The following is a 12,913-nucleotide window of genomic DNA, read 5'->3' on the forward strand; positions in this document are numbered from 1 at the left end:
CTAGTACGAACGGTAGCACATCCACGCGGAGCACTCATTCTCTGATCAGAGCATAGGTTATTCAATTCCGATGCTATGATTTCAGTGCCCCAAATCATGTAAATCAAAGTTTTGAGAAGACGGGTCCTTCAAAATGGTATGAAATATAATAAGCTAATTTTGATGAAAAGTTTATAAACTAATCATGGTAAAAATTTGTGCCGTGATTTATTGCATGGCATGTACGTGTAAAACGGCAATGCCTGAGCTTAGATTCTAAATTAGAAGAGGCAGAGGTCATTACGCCGCTTGCCAATTTACAAATTTGCACACTTTAGCGTCTTAATGTACAGCCTACTGTCGTATACTAGTAGTTGCCCATTTTCTAAGAATGATTTTGTAACAGTGGCTGATTGGGGGGACGCATTGGGCCCATGACTCTTTATTTTTATTTTTTGAGAAAAGAAATAAAAGAAAGAGTGTGCTCATACTAGGTGCAAGCCTCCTTTATTTGATTTTTTTAATTTAAAAAAAAATAAAAGTATGCATGAAATCCCACGATGACCATTATAGTGGCGCCAAAATATTTGTAAATTTGCATTTAATTCTTATTTCTATTGTTATTATTATCATCTTCTTCTTTTTTTGTCAGCTTATTAAACCAGGAAGTGGCACCAAAAAGCGACTATTTTTTACTTATTTTGAAAGACAAAAGGAAAATATACCGTCAATTGCAATTAACTATCACTTTAATCTTTTGAGCTTTGCTCATTATTATAGGCCCAAGTTATAGACTTTGCCCGATGCGTGAGAAAAATGTGTGCCATGCGTGAGATCGTGAGACGACCCCTAAATGCTTGAGTCTCACGCAGAATGCGTGAGACTTGGTAGCTCTGATAATGTAAGCATTGTGCACCCCCAACCCCCCCCCCCCTTTACGGAATTCCAGCTGGACCCGCCCCTGTGTGACATCCTTTTACAAACACCGACACAGATTAAACTTCAAAATCCAATACTTCGGGTCCAATTTCGATAGAATGTTAATTCAAGCAGTCCTGTTTATTTGACTCATAAACGTGGTCTTCAAAATTGAATGAAATGAACCTGACCGATATGGACGTAGATGAGTGTATTCACAAGCTGGACAGACTAACTTTATTTAGATAATGAATGTTGTCATTGTAAGTTATGCCAGTTTGACAATCACGTTCAAACAGAATCTACACTGATAGTTTCCTTTTTATAGAGAAGACTATGTACACGATGTATATCGTTATCAGGTTATAGGTTCCGGTAGGCCTTCTTTTTGCATATGTTTCTTGAACATTTTGGTCAGTGTAACTTCTCAAAGGGATTGCGAATGTTTAAAAGGGAAGGCCATACAAATTGAAGGCCGGTTGCTAATGCCTTCCCAAATCTCACCATTTTACGGTTTCATTAAGGGGATATTTATTTTAAATAACGACCCATATAGACATGTGAATTCAGTAAACGCTGTACTATTTGATATGATTTCATTTATTTTGAATTTCAACAAAGAGTGTCCGTGTACAAAACCTAGCAAGAAAAAAAAATCAATATACATATTTTACATACATCGAAATTACATAGTAGTAAGTATAAATAGGTATACAACATATCTGAAGTTTGCGAAAATTGGACAATAAATTCAAACTTTCTAAATTTTTAATGTTTTGCTTAAAGGTCCTGTTTACCTTTGGAAGTATAGTGATTAAAAAAAATAAAGATTCACATTTTATGCATATGTACACGTATATGGGTATGTTGTATATCACAAAACATCCTACCATATACATTTTTCGCAATAAAGCCTAAAATATAAGGAGATACCGGTATTTTTCTCATTAACCCGTAACTGTAGACGGTTTAGTCTGGAAACATTTTTTATTGTTCACATGTTGTGTATTTAACAATACTTAACATCTACAGATTCATTTTTACATTGGTTGTTTCTTTCCCTATTTCATATCTTAGAACTATAGAGTTTCAAAGCACTATATAATGCTGGGTTTTTGTTTCATCTGCAAATGGTAAATTATGCCTTTAACCCACCCATAAGTGCCGTCTTCGCTGGATTAAAGACTACACTACTGTATTCGGAATGTCTATATGATAATGGCAACAATTAAAAAAAAAATGAAAGAGAATTCCAGAAAATGTCATTTTTGTATCGAAAAATAGAAATTCCTTTGACTTGTAACTGGCATGTTGTGCTTAAGGGATGATCCCCCTATATACCTTCTGCTTTGAAAGAGGCATTATAACATGATGCCAAATGAAATATACAAAAATGAAGGAGAATTCCAAAATGTCATTTTTGTATTGAAAACCATACCTTGATTTGTAACTGACATGATGTCTTAATGATAATATTCAATAATCCCCTTTAGGCCTATACCTTCTGCTATAAAAAGAGGTGATAGTGCTGCTCAACTATTAATGATCTGTGTATGCTTACTGAAATGAAACACTTTTCGCCCACTGTGGCATAAGCGATGATGATATAGACAATGATTTAGCCAAGTAAAACTTTAACAATTCTTATCTTTTGAATTGATTGTCTGATTTCCTCCTACATCATTGATGTGTTGATAACACTGATATTCCTGCATTCAATAAATATGCATTAATGATGTAATATTTCCCTTTACTGAGAGGGTTGTTTGTGTTCAGTTTTGACATTAGTCTTTTCGAAGGTGAATATACAATGGAGTTGAATTTTCTTTGTTGTAATACAGACTTCCAAGAGGGTAATAATCATCTGCTCCATCCGACATATACAGTATGCCCCCCAAAAAATACATCGCGATCGGATTTTTGCATTGATAACTTCCAATTATTATGATTAAACTGTCTGAATGCTATCTTAGGGTCTAAAAATATAACATCTTACCTATATTTTTCAGAAATTTGCTTAAGTAGCCACAGAGATTGTGAATCGTCGTAAAGCATGTGGTGGATGTGATTCTTCCAAGTTCAGCATTTGGATGCTTTGACATGCTCTATATAGAAAAACCCTCATTTCTCTTAATTTGACCACTGAATCAAATCGGATGAGGTTTTCTGCAAGACGTGGGTAATAAGTTATAGTTTCATAAATTGTATTTGGATTGAATCACTATTTTTAAAGTAATCATTGCGGAGGGTCCCATTACATTCTTTTTTTCTTTTTTTTTTGTGGAGATGTAACGGTATAATGGAATATCAAACTCAGTGTCATCATGAATGTTGCGTTTGAGTTTGAGTTTATTATAAACAGCAATACCAAGAACAAAATATGAACCTTATCAAGTTTGCATATAGACAAAAATGAAAGTAGATGAAATTGGGAAATTAAAATGCACTGGAAAAGGACAAATAAATGGTTAGAGAATGGTATGATTTGAGAGTCGCTGCATTGATAACTGACGAGATGAAAAGGAACCAGCATAAATGTCTTACAGCATTATACATGTATTACCCGGTAACTATACACAGCCCAGTCGCTGTACATGGTACGTCGATGTACAGCGACTGGGCTGTGTATAGTTAATTACCCGGTAGTGTTATTTACAAGTCCATCCCTGCAGACCCTTATATCATTCTTTATCTTTGGTAAGATTCACCCTCCTGACGGGCCTCCCCCAGCCCCCACCCCCCCCCCCCCCCCGGAAAAAGAAGAAGAAATGATGAAGACAATAATAATAATAATAATAATAATAATAATAATAATAATAATAATAATAATAATAATAATAATAATAATAATAATAATGATTATAATAAAATAATACTGAAGTACATTATTTTGAACTAGATCTATAGCTATTACATACAAAAGGTATGAATGCTGAACAAAAACAAAAATAGAATGAATGTACGTTGCAACAATGGTCGAGTGATTATCGTTAGCTTCAGGTACAGTCTTTGTGAACTCTGTAAAAGAAACATTTAACGTTAAATTGGCAACGCAAATCATGATTGGTTTCTTCAGTCGATCCCAAGCTTTCTGCGTAATAATAATGTACAAAACGCCGGTTACGTATCGCAGCCTCCCATGGTCATACACAGACAGGCATGCAATTACTGATCGTACACTTCACACACGTTACGTGACTACGTAATACCGTACGTGTACCATACATTGAATAGCTTCACATCACTCGATACTCTGAGTGTTAGAGGGACCGGCAGTCGTCTTAAAATCAATCCACTTCGAGAAAATGTACTCGGCGGTCAGTAAACTTGGAGTTGTTGCTCCTTTTGTTAACGCAACAGCACACAATGTGGCGTGTCAAATTAGACCAGCTGTTGTTACATCAACTGTGATCCATAAAATTGCTATGCCACTTCCAGAAAAGGAAGATAGGCTCTCAAACTACAAGCTTACTGCCCTCCTTCCCACATCACACACTACGCGATCAACGTCCGGTGTGCAAGGTATGTATAGACTAGACTACTAAGTATAGTGACTTATTCTATTACTAAGTATTAGTGAATAGTGTACTAAAGAACCTACACTCAGCCGATGAGGGGAATATAACTTTATTTGTCCCAAATTGTGTATTCCACTAGCACTACTTTACCACTAACAAGTTAGTACAGTAAATTTAAATTTTACTGTACTAAATGTACTTTACCTTGAGGCCTGGTCCTAAGATTCAAGCGTTTGCAATTGAACAGGATATTTACAACACTTCACTGGGTCACTGTCAAGTGTCACTGCACATATCACATTCTGAAAAGTAAGCTGTGTAAAGTGTAACCTATAGTCTATAGAGTAAAATATCCCGTTTGCGGCAGTTTAAGCATTGTTAAGGGTTTTTCCAACTTGTAAACAAATCAGGCAAATTATTTTCAACCATTTCATATATCAGTATTCATAGACAAGATTATTCATTAACGCAATTGTTTTCATAAAAGAAATTTACAATTGACCAACGCAGTTTTCATGATTTACCAGGGCAAAACCCGGCACAATTTTCACCGATAAGGGCGATATGCGCGTAGTATTTCTGCTTGCGGCACGATGTACAATCCCTATGCAATACGCGCGTGCTCCGCGATCTTTAGCTGAACGCCTTCACATATCTCGCGAACATTGCGTAAGCGCCAATTCCCATTGCGAAAGCACGTGAAAATAGCGGGCGCACATGCATTGGCCGCAAACAAGATCGCAATTCTGGCGGTGTTGTTGATGTCTTTCTCGTGTTTTTCTGAATTTTTTCGATGGTAATAACATCCACTTTCCGAACAAAAGTGGCGGCCCACATCGGCTCGCGAAAGTTCTATTTTATGTGAGGATATGTTTTCAAAATCCATGAGCATCGGGAAAACGACAAAAAATCAAGTTTCTTGGACCATTATTTCTTAATTGTTATGTTAAGAAGTACCGAAAATTTTGTTTTGGATGCGATATGTTGTCATTTAGGTGAGAAAATTTCACTTTTGTCAGAGATTGTGCCCTTTTTATCGGTTGGTTTTTGTCGATTGCTAGTGTGTTAGTATATGTGTAGTGTGCATGTAACAGTGCAATGCTGTGTTTAGCGGTATATTACCACGTATGTTGTACCTGCCGCGAACGGCTGCACGGCCGCTTACTGACGCAGTTACTCTAGACTCAATGTCCTGGTACGGGGTCATGGCATGGGGATGGGTGCACCACGTCCACAGTCGACCGGCTTGTTGCTTGTAGAGAAAGTGCCCCCCCCCCCCCCCCCCCCCCCCCCCCAGCCCAGGGCCCCTCAGCCCTGCATGCTGGATGCCTCCTCTCGGAGCAAACTGCCCCCCCTTCAGAATACAGAAAGTAGAAACAACGATCAACTGTTTGTGTTACTGTTAGATCTAGACCTATTTGAATGTTGGCGCTAACTTGTGCACTTTTAATCTTTTGAGGTTCTGTGCCTTTTAGTTTTTATCAAAAAAGGATTATGGGTTTGTTCATGTTGTGTGTGTATGTCTGTGTGTAGTGAATGAAACAAGATTGTGACAAATGTGGATATTCAATATAAGACAATGCAATGGTGAAAGAATATACACATAAAGTCTTTTAAAAAAGGCTGGGAAAAGGGGGAAAAGGAAATGAAAGAAAAGAACCTAAAGAAAATGAAACAAAAGGTTTACAAAATAGAGAGTTCGCTGAAAGAAAATGGAAGGAAAGAAACGAGAGAAACTTGCATTTTAAAAAAAACACTAGGGAGAGATTGATATGTTTGAAAAGAAAAGAGGAAGGCAAAGAGAAAAATATAGATTGAAAATGTCAGAAAAGCACTACATAGAATACTGAGAGATGAATCAACTTGATGAAAGCCAAGATGATTAGGAAGGAAAGAAAGAATTTAATACAGGTTTAAAAATGAATGAAGAAAAGGATTCGTTGGAACGACACAAAGAGATTCTCTCGAGGATAAAAAGGAAAGACCCTTGTAGTTAGAGGGAAAAACAACCCAGGAAGGAAACAACAATTAGGCAGAAAGTTCAGTTAAATAGGAAATTTAGAAAGCTAGACAAGGGGAAACTCACAAAGAAGTAATTGATTAAAAGGAAAGGAACATTTAGGCATAGATACTACCTGAAAATGAAAGAAGAAGATAAAGATAAAAGTGGCAGCACACACTTGCGCACGCACTCAAATGCTTTGAAGCTACAACTGCTCACTCAAGACTTGGCTGAGGAAAAGAGAAAAACAAATTTTAGCTTTTCAACGACACCATAGAAAAAGCCACTGTGTTGTTACATTCAGACCAAATTGACCCAATACATAGTGCATGCGCTGAACGTATTTGTACTGTGCTTGTGTACAGGGAATCATTTCAGGTTACAGTAAACAACGTATGCATGTTATTATATTTGCACATGCTTTTAGAAAAAAAAAAATTGAACTATCGCATTTTATACAATCTGATTTTGTTCATTATCATTCTATGCTTTTTTTACAAACGAAAAAATGTAATTATTTCAGAATGATTCAATACACGAGGAAGAGATAGGTGTAGAAAGCATCACGAATATCACCTTGATGAGTACTCATCAAGAACGCATGTACGACATACATGCGAAGAGATGTTCAGACAAAAAATAAAGAACACATTTCAACCCTACTTCTTTTTCATTTTCCTTTTTTTTTGCATTGATTCACAAGTAATTCCTTTGTATTTTCTCTCAATAATAATGATCCATACTTGTGTGATTTAACAAGGCAAAGACTTTTCAGTTAGATTGATTGGATGACTTTGTGCTTGTGTTTTTCTTTATGGTTACAGTATAACAAGGTACTGGTTATAACAGGGTAATATTGGTGGTCCCACAGACCTCGTTATAACAGGGTTTCACTGTACCAGCTACTTCCAGCACAGAGGAGGCAACCCAGTACACTGTCTTGCAGTAGAATTGTTCACATACATACACTGAAATGTATTTGTTAATCTGCTGTAAATACACTTTTGTACCTTTGTTGTGCAGGTCCTGGCCATGTCAGGTTTGCGCACACAGATGTCCGGGTTCCAGATTTCTCAGAGTACAGGCGGGACACATCTCAGGACCCTAACAAGCCGGCTGGAACATCATCCATCGACCGGCAGATGTTCACCTACCTCTTGGTTGGCGGCGGCAGTATCGCCGCGGCCTACAGTGCCAAGAACATCGTGACAGACTTCATCCAGACCATGAATGCGTCTGCTGACGTTCTGGCCATGGCCAAGATTGAGATTAAGCTGGATGAGATTCCAGAGGTTAGTGCTATCAATTATGTATGCCCTGTTTCACACCTTTCTTGAACAGCATGCCTATGCTCAGATTCATTTGCAAATGCAAATTTTTAGTTTTCTTCTGTGGTTGGAGTCCATATTTCATATAATTTCAGAAACAGGCTCAGCAGCTTTGTCTCATATAAGCAGCTCATAAGCCTAGTCAAAGCGTGAAAGTATTTGACTGAATTTAGGATTACGTAAAGCATGGCTACTGTCTCCCCAGTCAAATTATTTACTTGTTTAAAAGCAACTTTCCTGTGATTTTTGTTGTCAAAATGGTAATACATGTATCTGTTTTAATCTGTGTTACTGACTTGGTGATTTTTCTTTCTTTTTTTTTTCTTTTTTTTATTTACCAGTCGTATCATGACTCTTAATGAATGGGGATAAACAGAATTAGTCACGTGTTGTCGTACAATGCATTCATGACTGATGTCATATAGTGTCAGGAATATAAATTTGATAGCCTTGTTGGCAGAAGTCAGTGTGTTGGCGATCAAGGAAATGAGAGAAATTTGACAATTCATGCACCTAATGAGTTGAATGTGTTGAGAGAGAACGTCGGGCTAATATTTCCTTTCCTTTCTTTTGCAACAGGGCAAGAACATGACCTTCAAGTGGAGAGGCAAGCCTCTCTTTGTCAGGCACAGGACACAGGAGGAGATCGACGACGTCAACAGCGTTGACGTGGCATCCCTGCGCGACCCCCAGGCCGACAAGGAGCGCGTGCAGAATGACAAGTGGCTGGTACTCATCGGCGTCTGCACCCACCTGGGATGCGTGCCCATTGCCAACGCCGGTGAGTTCGGCGGCTACTACTGCCCCTGTCACGGCTCCCACTACGACGCCTCTGGCCGCATCAGGAAGGGCCCCGCCCCCCTCAATCTCGAGATCCCAGAGTATGTCTTCCCATCCGATGATCTTCTCGTTGTTGGTTAACAGCCATCAAACCTTTCCCCCCGCACAACCATCACATTGCTTTGTGATCGTCAAGACACAAGCCTACATTTCGACAAACTGTACACTTTGAAGAAGCGATCTTGATACAGAATGAGTCCTAGTCTTTTTTTTCAAACTCTCACACAAATTCGCTTTTATCATTCAGTAACAAAGACCACATCTAATGAATTTATGAAATATAGGTTATGCAATATAAAAAAAAATCTAATAAAGATGTCTTTACTATTGGATAACTATGTACCACCTTCAGTGATATGCATGTTTTCTTGGAAGTAGTGTATCCAGTAGTGAGCTCAATATCACACTGATATAGAATGGAAATGTTTTAGATATTGGTGAGAAAATTGACATGCTTTATTTATTACCATTTGTGAATAAAGAAAAAAGAGGAACATTAGGATCTTATGCATTGACTGCTTTACAAACTGTATGTATCATCATTGGTCGAGTAAGAAAGTCCTCAGTGTCCACTTTGTGTAGGCTTTGAACAATGTTTTACGTGTAGTCCTGGCGCTCTGTCATAGACAATACCTTACCTCATCATGGCAGTGGACTGGTTTATAAGCACCATATGTAGAGCAGTATGTGAATACTTGCCTAGAATATATTTGTAGGCGATTATTGTGAGGTACGTGCAAGAGAGGAGAGGAGTACTGCAATTTGGCATGGTGAAGAATTTGCTGTCCCATCATGACTAGTAGGTATTTTACGACACCCACTGTGTGTTTTATCTATGTACAAGAGTTGAATTAAAGATTGAGAGTTATTGTATTAAAAGAGATGTTGTAAAAGAACCAGTGGATCTCCCATTTCTCTCCCTTTTGTGTGTGTGTGTGTGTGTGTGTGTGTGTGCGTGTGTGTATTTTAGTGTCCCTCCTGTGATACGGTATATTATATTGATACATCTGGCATGAATGATGAAACGAATTCTCTCTTTATTTGGAAAAAAAAAATGGGGCCCTGTTGAAAATTATTAGTCCCAGCTGGTTCTGATATCAAATAAAAAAATGTTGGAAAAAAAAAATCAAAAAATGCTATGATTTATACGTAGCATACTGATAGGATGTCTCCATGAGGGAGCTCATATTCATATATTGCTCATGATGAGAGGTCTCCATATGGAATCTCGTATTATAATCCGAAATGGCATTATGGTCTTCATTCAGGAACTCATGAAATTATTATCCACATTGCAGCGTACTGTATTCATCGCTGAAATACGCTCTATCTGTCTATCTTATCTATGTGTGTGTGTGCATGTGAGTGTATATATACACAGTATATGTATATATATATATATATATATATATATATATATATATATATATATATATATACACACAATAGGTTTACTTTTAAAAAGCACATTACATGAACTTTGTTTTTAAGTTGCCAAATATACTAAATTCTGCCCCAATTTAAATTGCTCTGTGTTGTATAAACATTCATCTAAACATTAAATTGATGTGCATATGTCCCACTATTGTAAAAGACCTTATAATGAATGTTTTTGAAGCATGCAAGGTCCATCTAAGATAGGCTTTGTATATATAGTATATATTGTATATATATATATATATATATATATATATATATATATATACATATATATATATATTTTTTTTTTTGCAAATGCAAACAAACTACACTTGACCACAAAAACACAACTCATTACTGCATGTACACGTACCACACCTGTGGACCGAAGGGGGCATTGCAAGAGTTGCAATCAGAGCTGTTTATAGCTCAAATTGGGATCAATTGCAAATCCCTAAATCAAATTCCAAGTCTTGAAATTGCAAATGTAATGCAACTTGACTCTCTTGCAACACCATATAAGTCAGATACAGCAGCCACAATACAAACTCACCAGTACTTACTTATAGGTCATAAAATGGGATATTGATACAAAACATACGAAAAAGCACTACCTTCTCATTCACATTTCTCATTCATGTCTAATCCCAGCAAAATACAGACAAGCATACATGTACAAATAAACATTTCACCAGTGATATAGCTGACACATGTACCAACATATGAGACAAAGCAGTCCAATGTACTTGCATTTACTAAACATTGTATTTTTCATCTACATTATGGCAATCTTTTCTGCCAGTCTGTTTGCATATGATTACATCATGCTTACAATCAGGTATTACCTTGCATTGTCGTTTTCTTCGTATTACAAACAAAACATGTAGCTAAATTCATAGTCCTGACATAGTTTATACACGGCGGTGCGTGTGTGAATATTAGAACCCCGACTGGTTAAGCGTGCACCCTACACCGTCAATCAGCACTTGCGTGGGCAATGTGACTTTGTAATAAGCATATAAATCTATGCTCCTTGATGTTGTTTTTGACTTTGATGATTGACCATTAATCCTTTTGCAGACAAGAAACAGATAATTCATCAGTTATTACTATCCCTTGGATTGTAACTGGACTGTATTATAGGATGAACACTACTGGCCTATGCTCCTTTATCTCGACATCATTGTATACAGTATACACACTACTCAGTAAATGTTCCTCCCTTCTATGAAATCGTACAATCAAACTGAAATCATCTCCAGTGATCTTTGACCTCGATGTTTGATGCAATCACTTTACTGTATATTAACAATGTTTGCTATTTATGTACTTCCTTCTCACAAACTTGAACCACAGGAGATTCAAAACTGTCAATGATGTTATTAGCCAAAGGTCTTTGACCTTTGTTTTCAGAGATTTTGCCAACATTCTAATCAGCACAAATTGCACCTCATATGACAACACACATGCTGAGCATGAACAAAATCCATCACAGAGTTTTGTTTTTGTTTTTGTTTTTGTTTTTCTGAAATCACAGTAACCAGATGGACGGACGGACAACTCAACTACACAATACCTACGTCGCCATGAGGAGTTGGAGGCAAAGTAGTGATATGTTTCAAATCATTTCATGCATACACATTACATCACACCCTTACAAGTAACAACAAAATAAATACAATCACAGTGCATGCACTGATTTTGTACAAAACAAACAAATCTACAAACAGTTCAGTCTTTTCCTTTGAGTTCCCTCTCTCTGCACCAAGCCAGAGATGACCATATATGTAGTGGGTTGACTTGATCTGTTGTATGGAACTGCTGTCAACTCCGCATAAGTCGACAATGCATAGGCCCTATGTGAAAAAAAAATCTACCAAGTCAATGGAAGTACAAAGTTCCAATTTACATTCAAAGCCTTACACGGTGTGTACATGTGTTATTCCTCTGAAGACGTAAAGTCGGGGCCTTTTCCACAGTCGTATCAAGACGGACTTATGCAGAGTTGACTGTATAGGCTACAAGGAACCTGTCCTTTCAAAAGTGCCTTTGGACAGAGGGTTTCTGTGGAGTGCTGTGCATCAAAAATAAAAGGTTTGAGTGTACTGATGAAGACTGTGTTAGCACAGACACCTGGAGATACTTTTGAGAAGTTTCCCAATATGATGCCACAAAATAATATCAGGACACTGAAAAAAAAAAACCTGAATATAAAACACGAACTGGCGGGTCTGTATACTTAACATAACAGGCTACAAACAGGGTGGAATCAACCACTGGCCACAAATACTCATGAAATGACTCGCTCATTCAACCAATATTTTGGCAAAATTATTTGACATGTTGTTTCAATAGACAATATAACCAAGACATAGATGTAAAACCTTCGACTCCCGTAACCCTAATTATGACGACTGCTACATATTTCCTCACTGCAAGTTTTGGAGAGTTTATTCACCTGTTGCTGTTTTCTATATGGGTATTTGTCAGCACTTCAGTCAACTTTATGTACAGTTGGGACTGGTATTAAAAATAACTACAGTATTTGACCACCATGATGTAATTGACACACATCTGTCGTATCTTAGGCTCATGAAATTTCTTTGACTATGGCATAAATTTGACTCAAATGACTGACATCAGTAGAGTCAACTGTATCAGAGCTATAACTGCAGTAAGTTGTACCCTGTCAGTGAAGACTTCTACATGATCATCTTCTTCCTATGGCACAAAGTGTCTGGTTGTCTGGTTTGCCAACTACTGCTAGCCACCTAGGGCAAATCATGAGGGGTTGCCATCATTCATCAAACTTCAGTTTTGTCATGTATGCTCAACAATAAAGCTAAGACAGCACCAGAGAGCTTCTACTGTATAACAAAAGGGCTGGGCCAGGGCCACAAGTGATGTCA

The 12,913-nt window shown here is 37.4% G+C and overlaps 1 protein-coding gene across 1 annotated transcript; it reads left to right on the forward strand.

Moving 5' to 3' along the window:
• The first annotated feature begins 4,126 nt into the window (after nt 1–4,126).
• Nucleotides 4,127–9,461, forward strand: LOC139720035 (cytochrome b-c1 complex subunit Rieske, mitochondrial-like). The gene is made up of 3 exons (XM_071631409.1): nt 4,127–4,419; nt 7,441–7,709; nt 8,325–9,461. Exons 1-3 carry the CDS (start codon nt 4,203–4,205, stop codon nt 8,664–8,666), a joined length of 828 nt encoding a protein of 275 aa, XP_071487510.1. The 5' UTR covers nt 4,127–4,202; the 3' UTR covers nt 8,667–9,461.
• Nucleotides 9,462–12,913: the final 3,452 nt, after the last annotated feature.

Source organism: Diadema antillarum, unplaced genomic scaffold (assembly GCF_040938485.1).
Source record: "Diadema antillarum isolate AM-2024a unplaced genomic scaffold, OU_Dant_1.0 scf00000120, whole genome shotgun sequence".
Classification (NCBI taxonomy): Eukaryota; Metazoa; Echinodermata; class Echinoidea; order Diadematoida; family Diadematidae; genus Diadema; species Diadema antillarum.

Excerpts from the sequence above, each read along its gene's own strand:
- LOC139720035 (XM_071631409.1), top strand. The coding sequence starts at position 4,203 with ATGTACTCGGCGGTCAGTAAACTTGGAGTTGTTGCTCCTTTTGTTAAC. Across the intron at positions 4,420-7,440 it reads ATCAACGTCCGGTGTGCAAG|GTCCTGGCCATGTCAGGTTT; the intron begins GTATGTATAGAC and ends TTTGTTGTGCAG. Across the intron at positions 7,710-8,324 it reads AGCTGGATGAGATTCCAGAG|GGCAAGAACATGACCTTCAA; the intron begins GTTAGTGCTATC and ends CTTTTGCAACAG.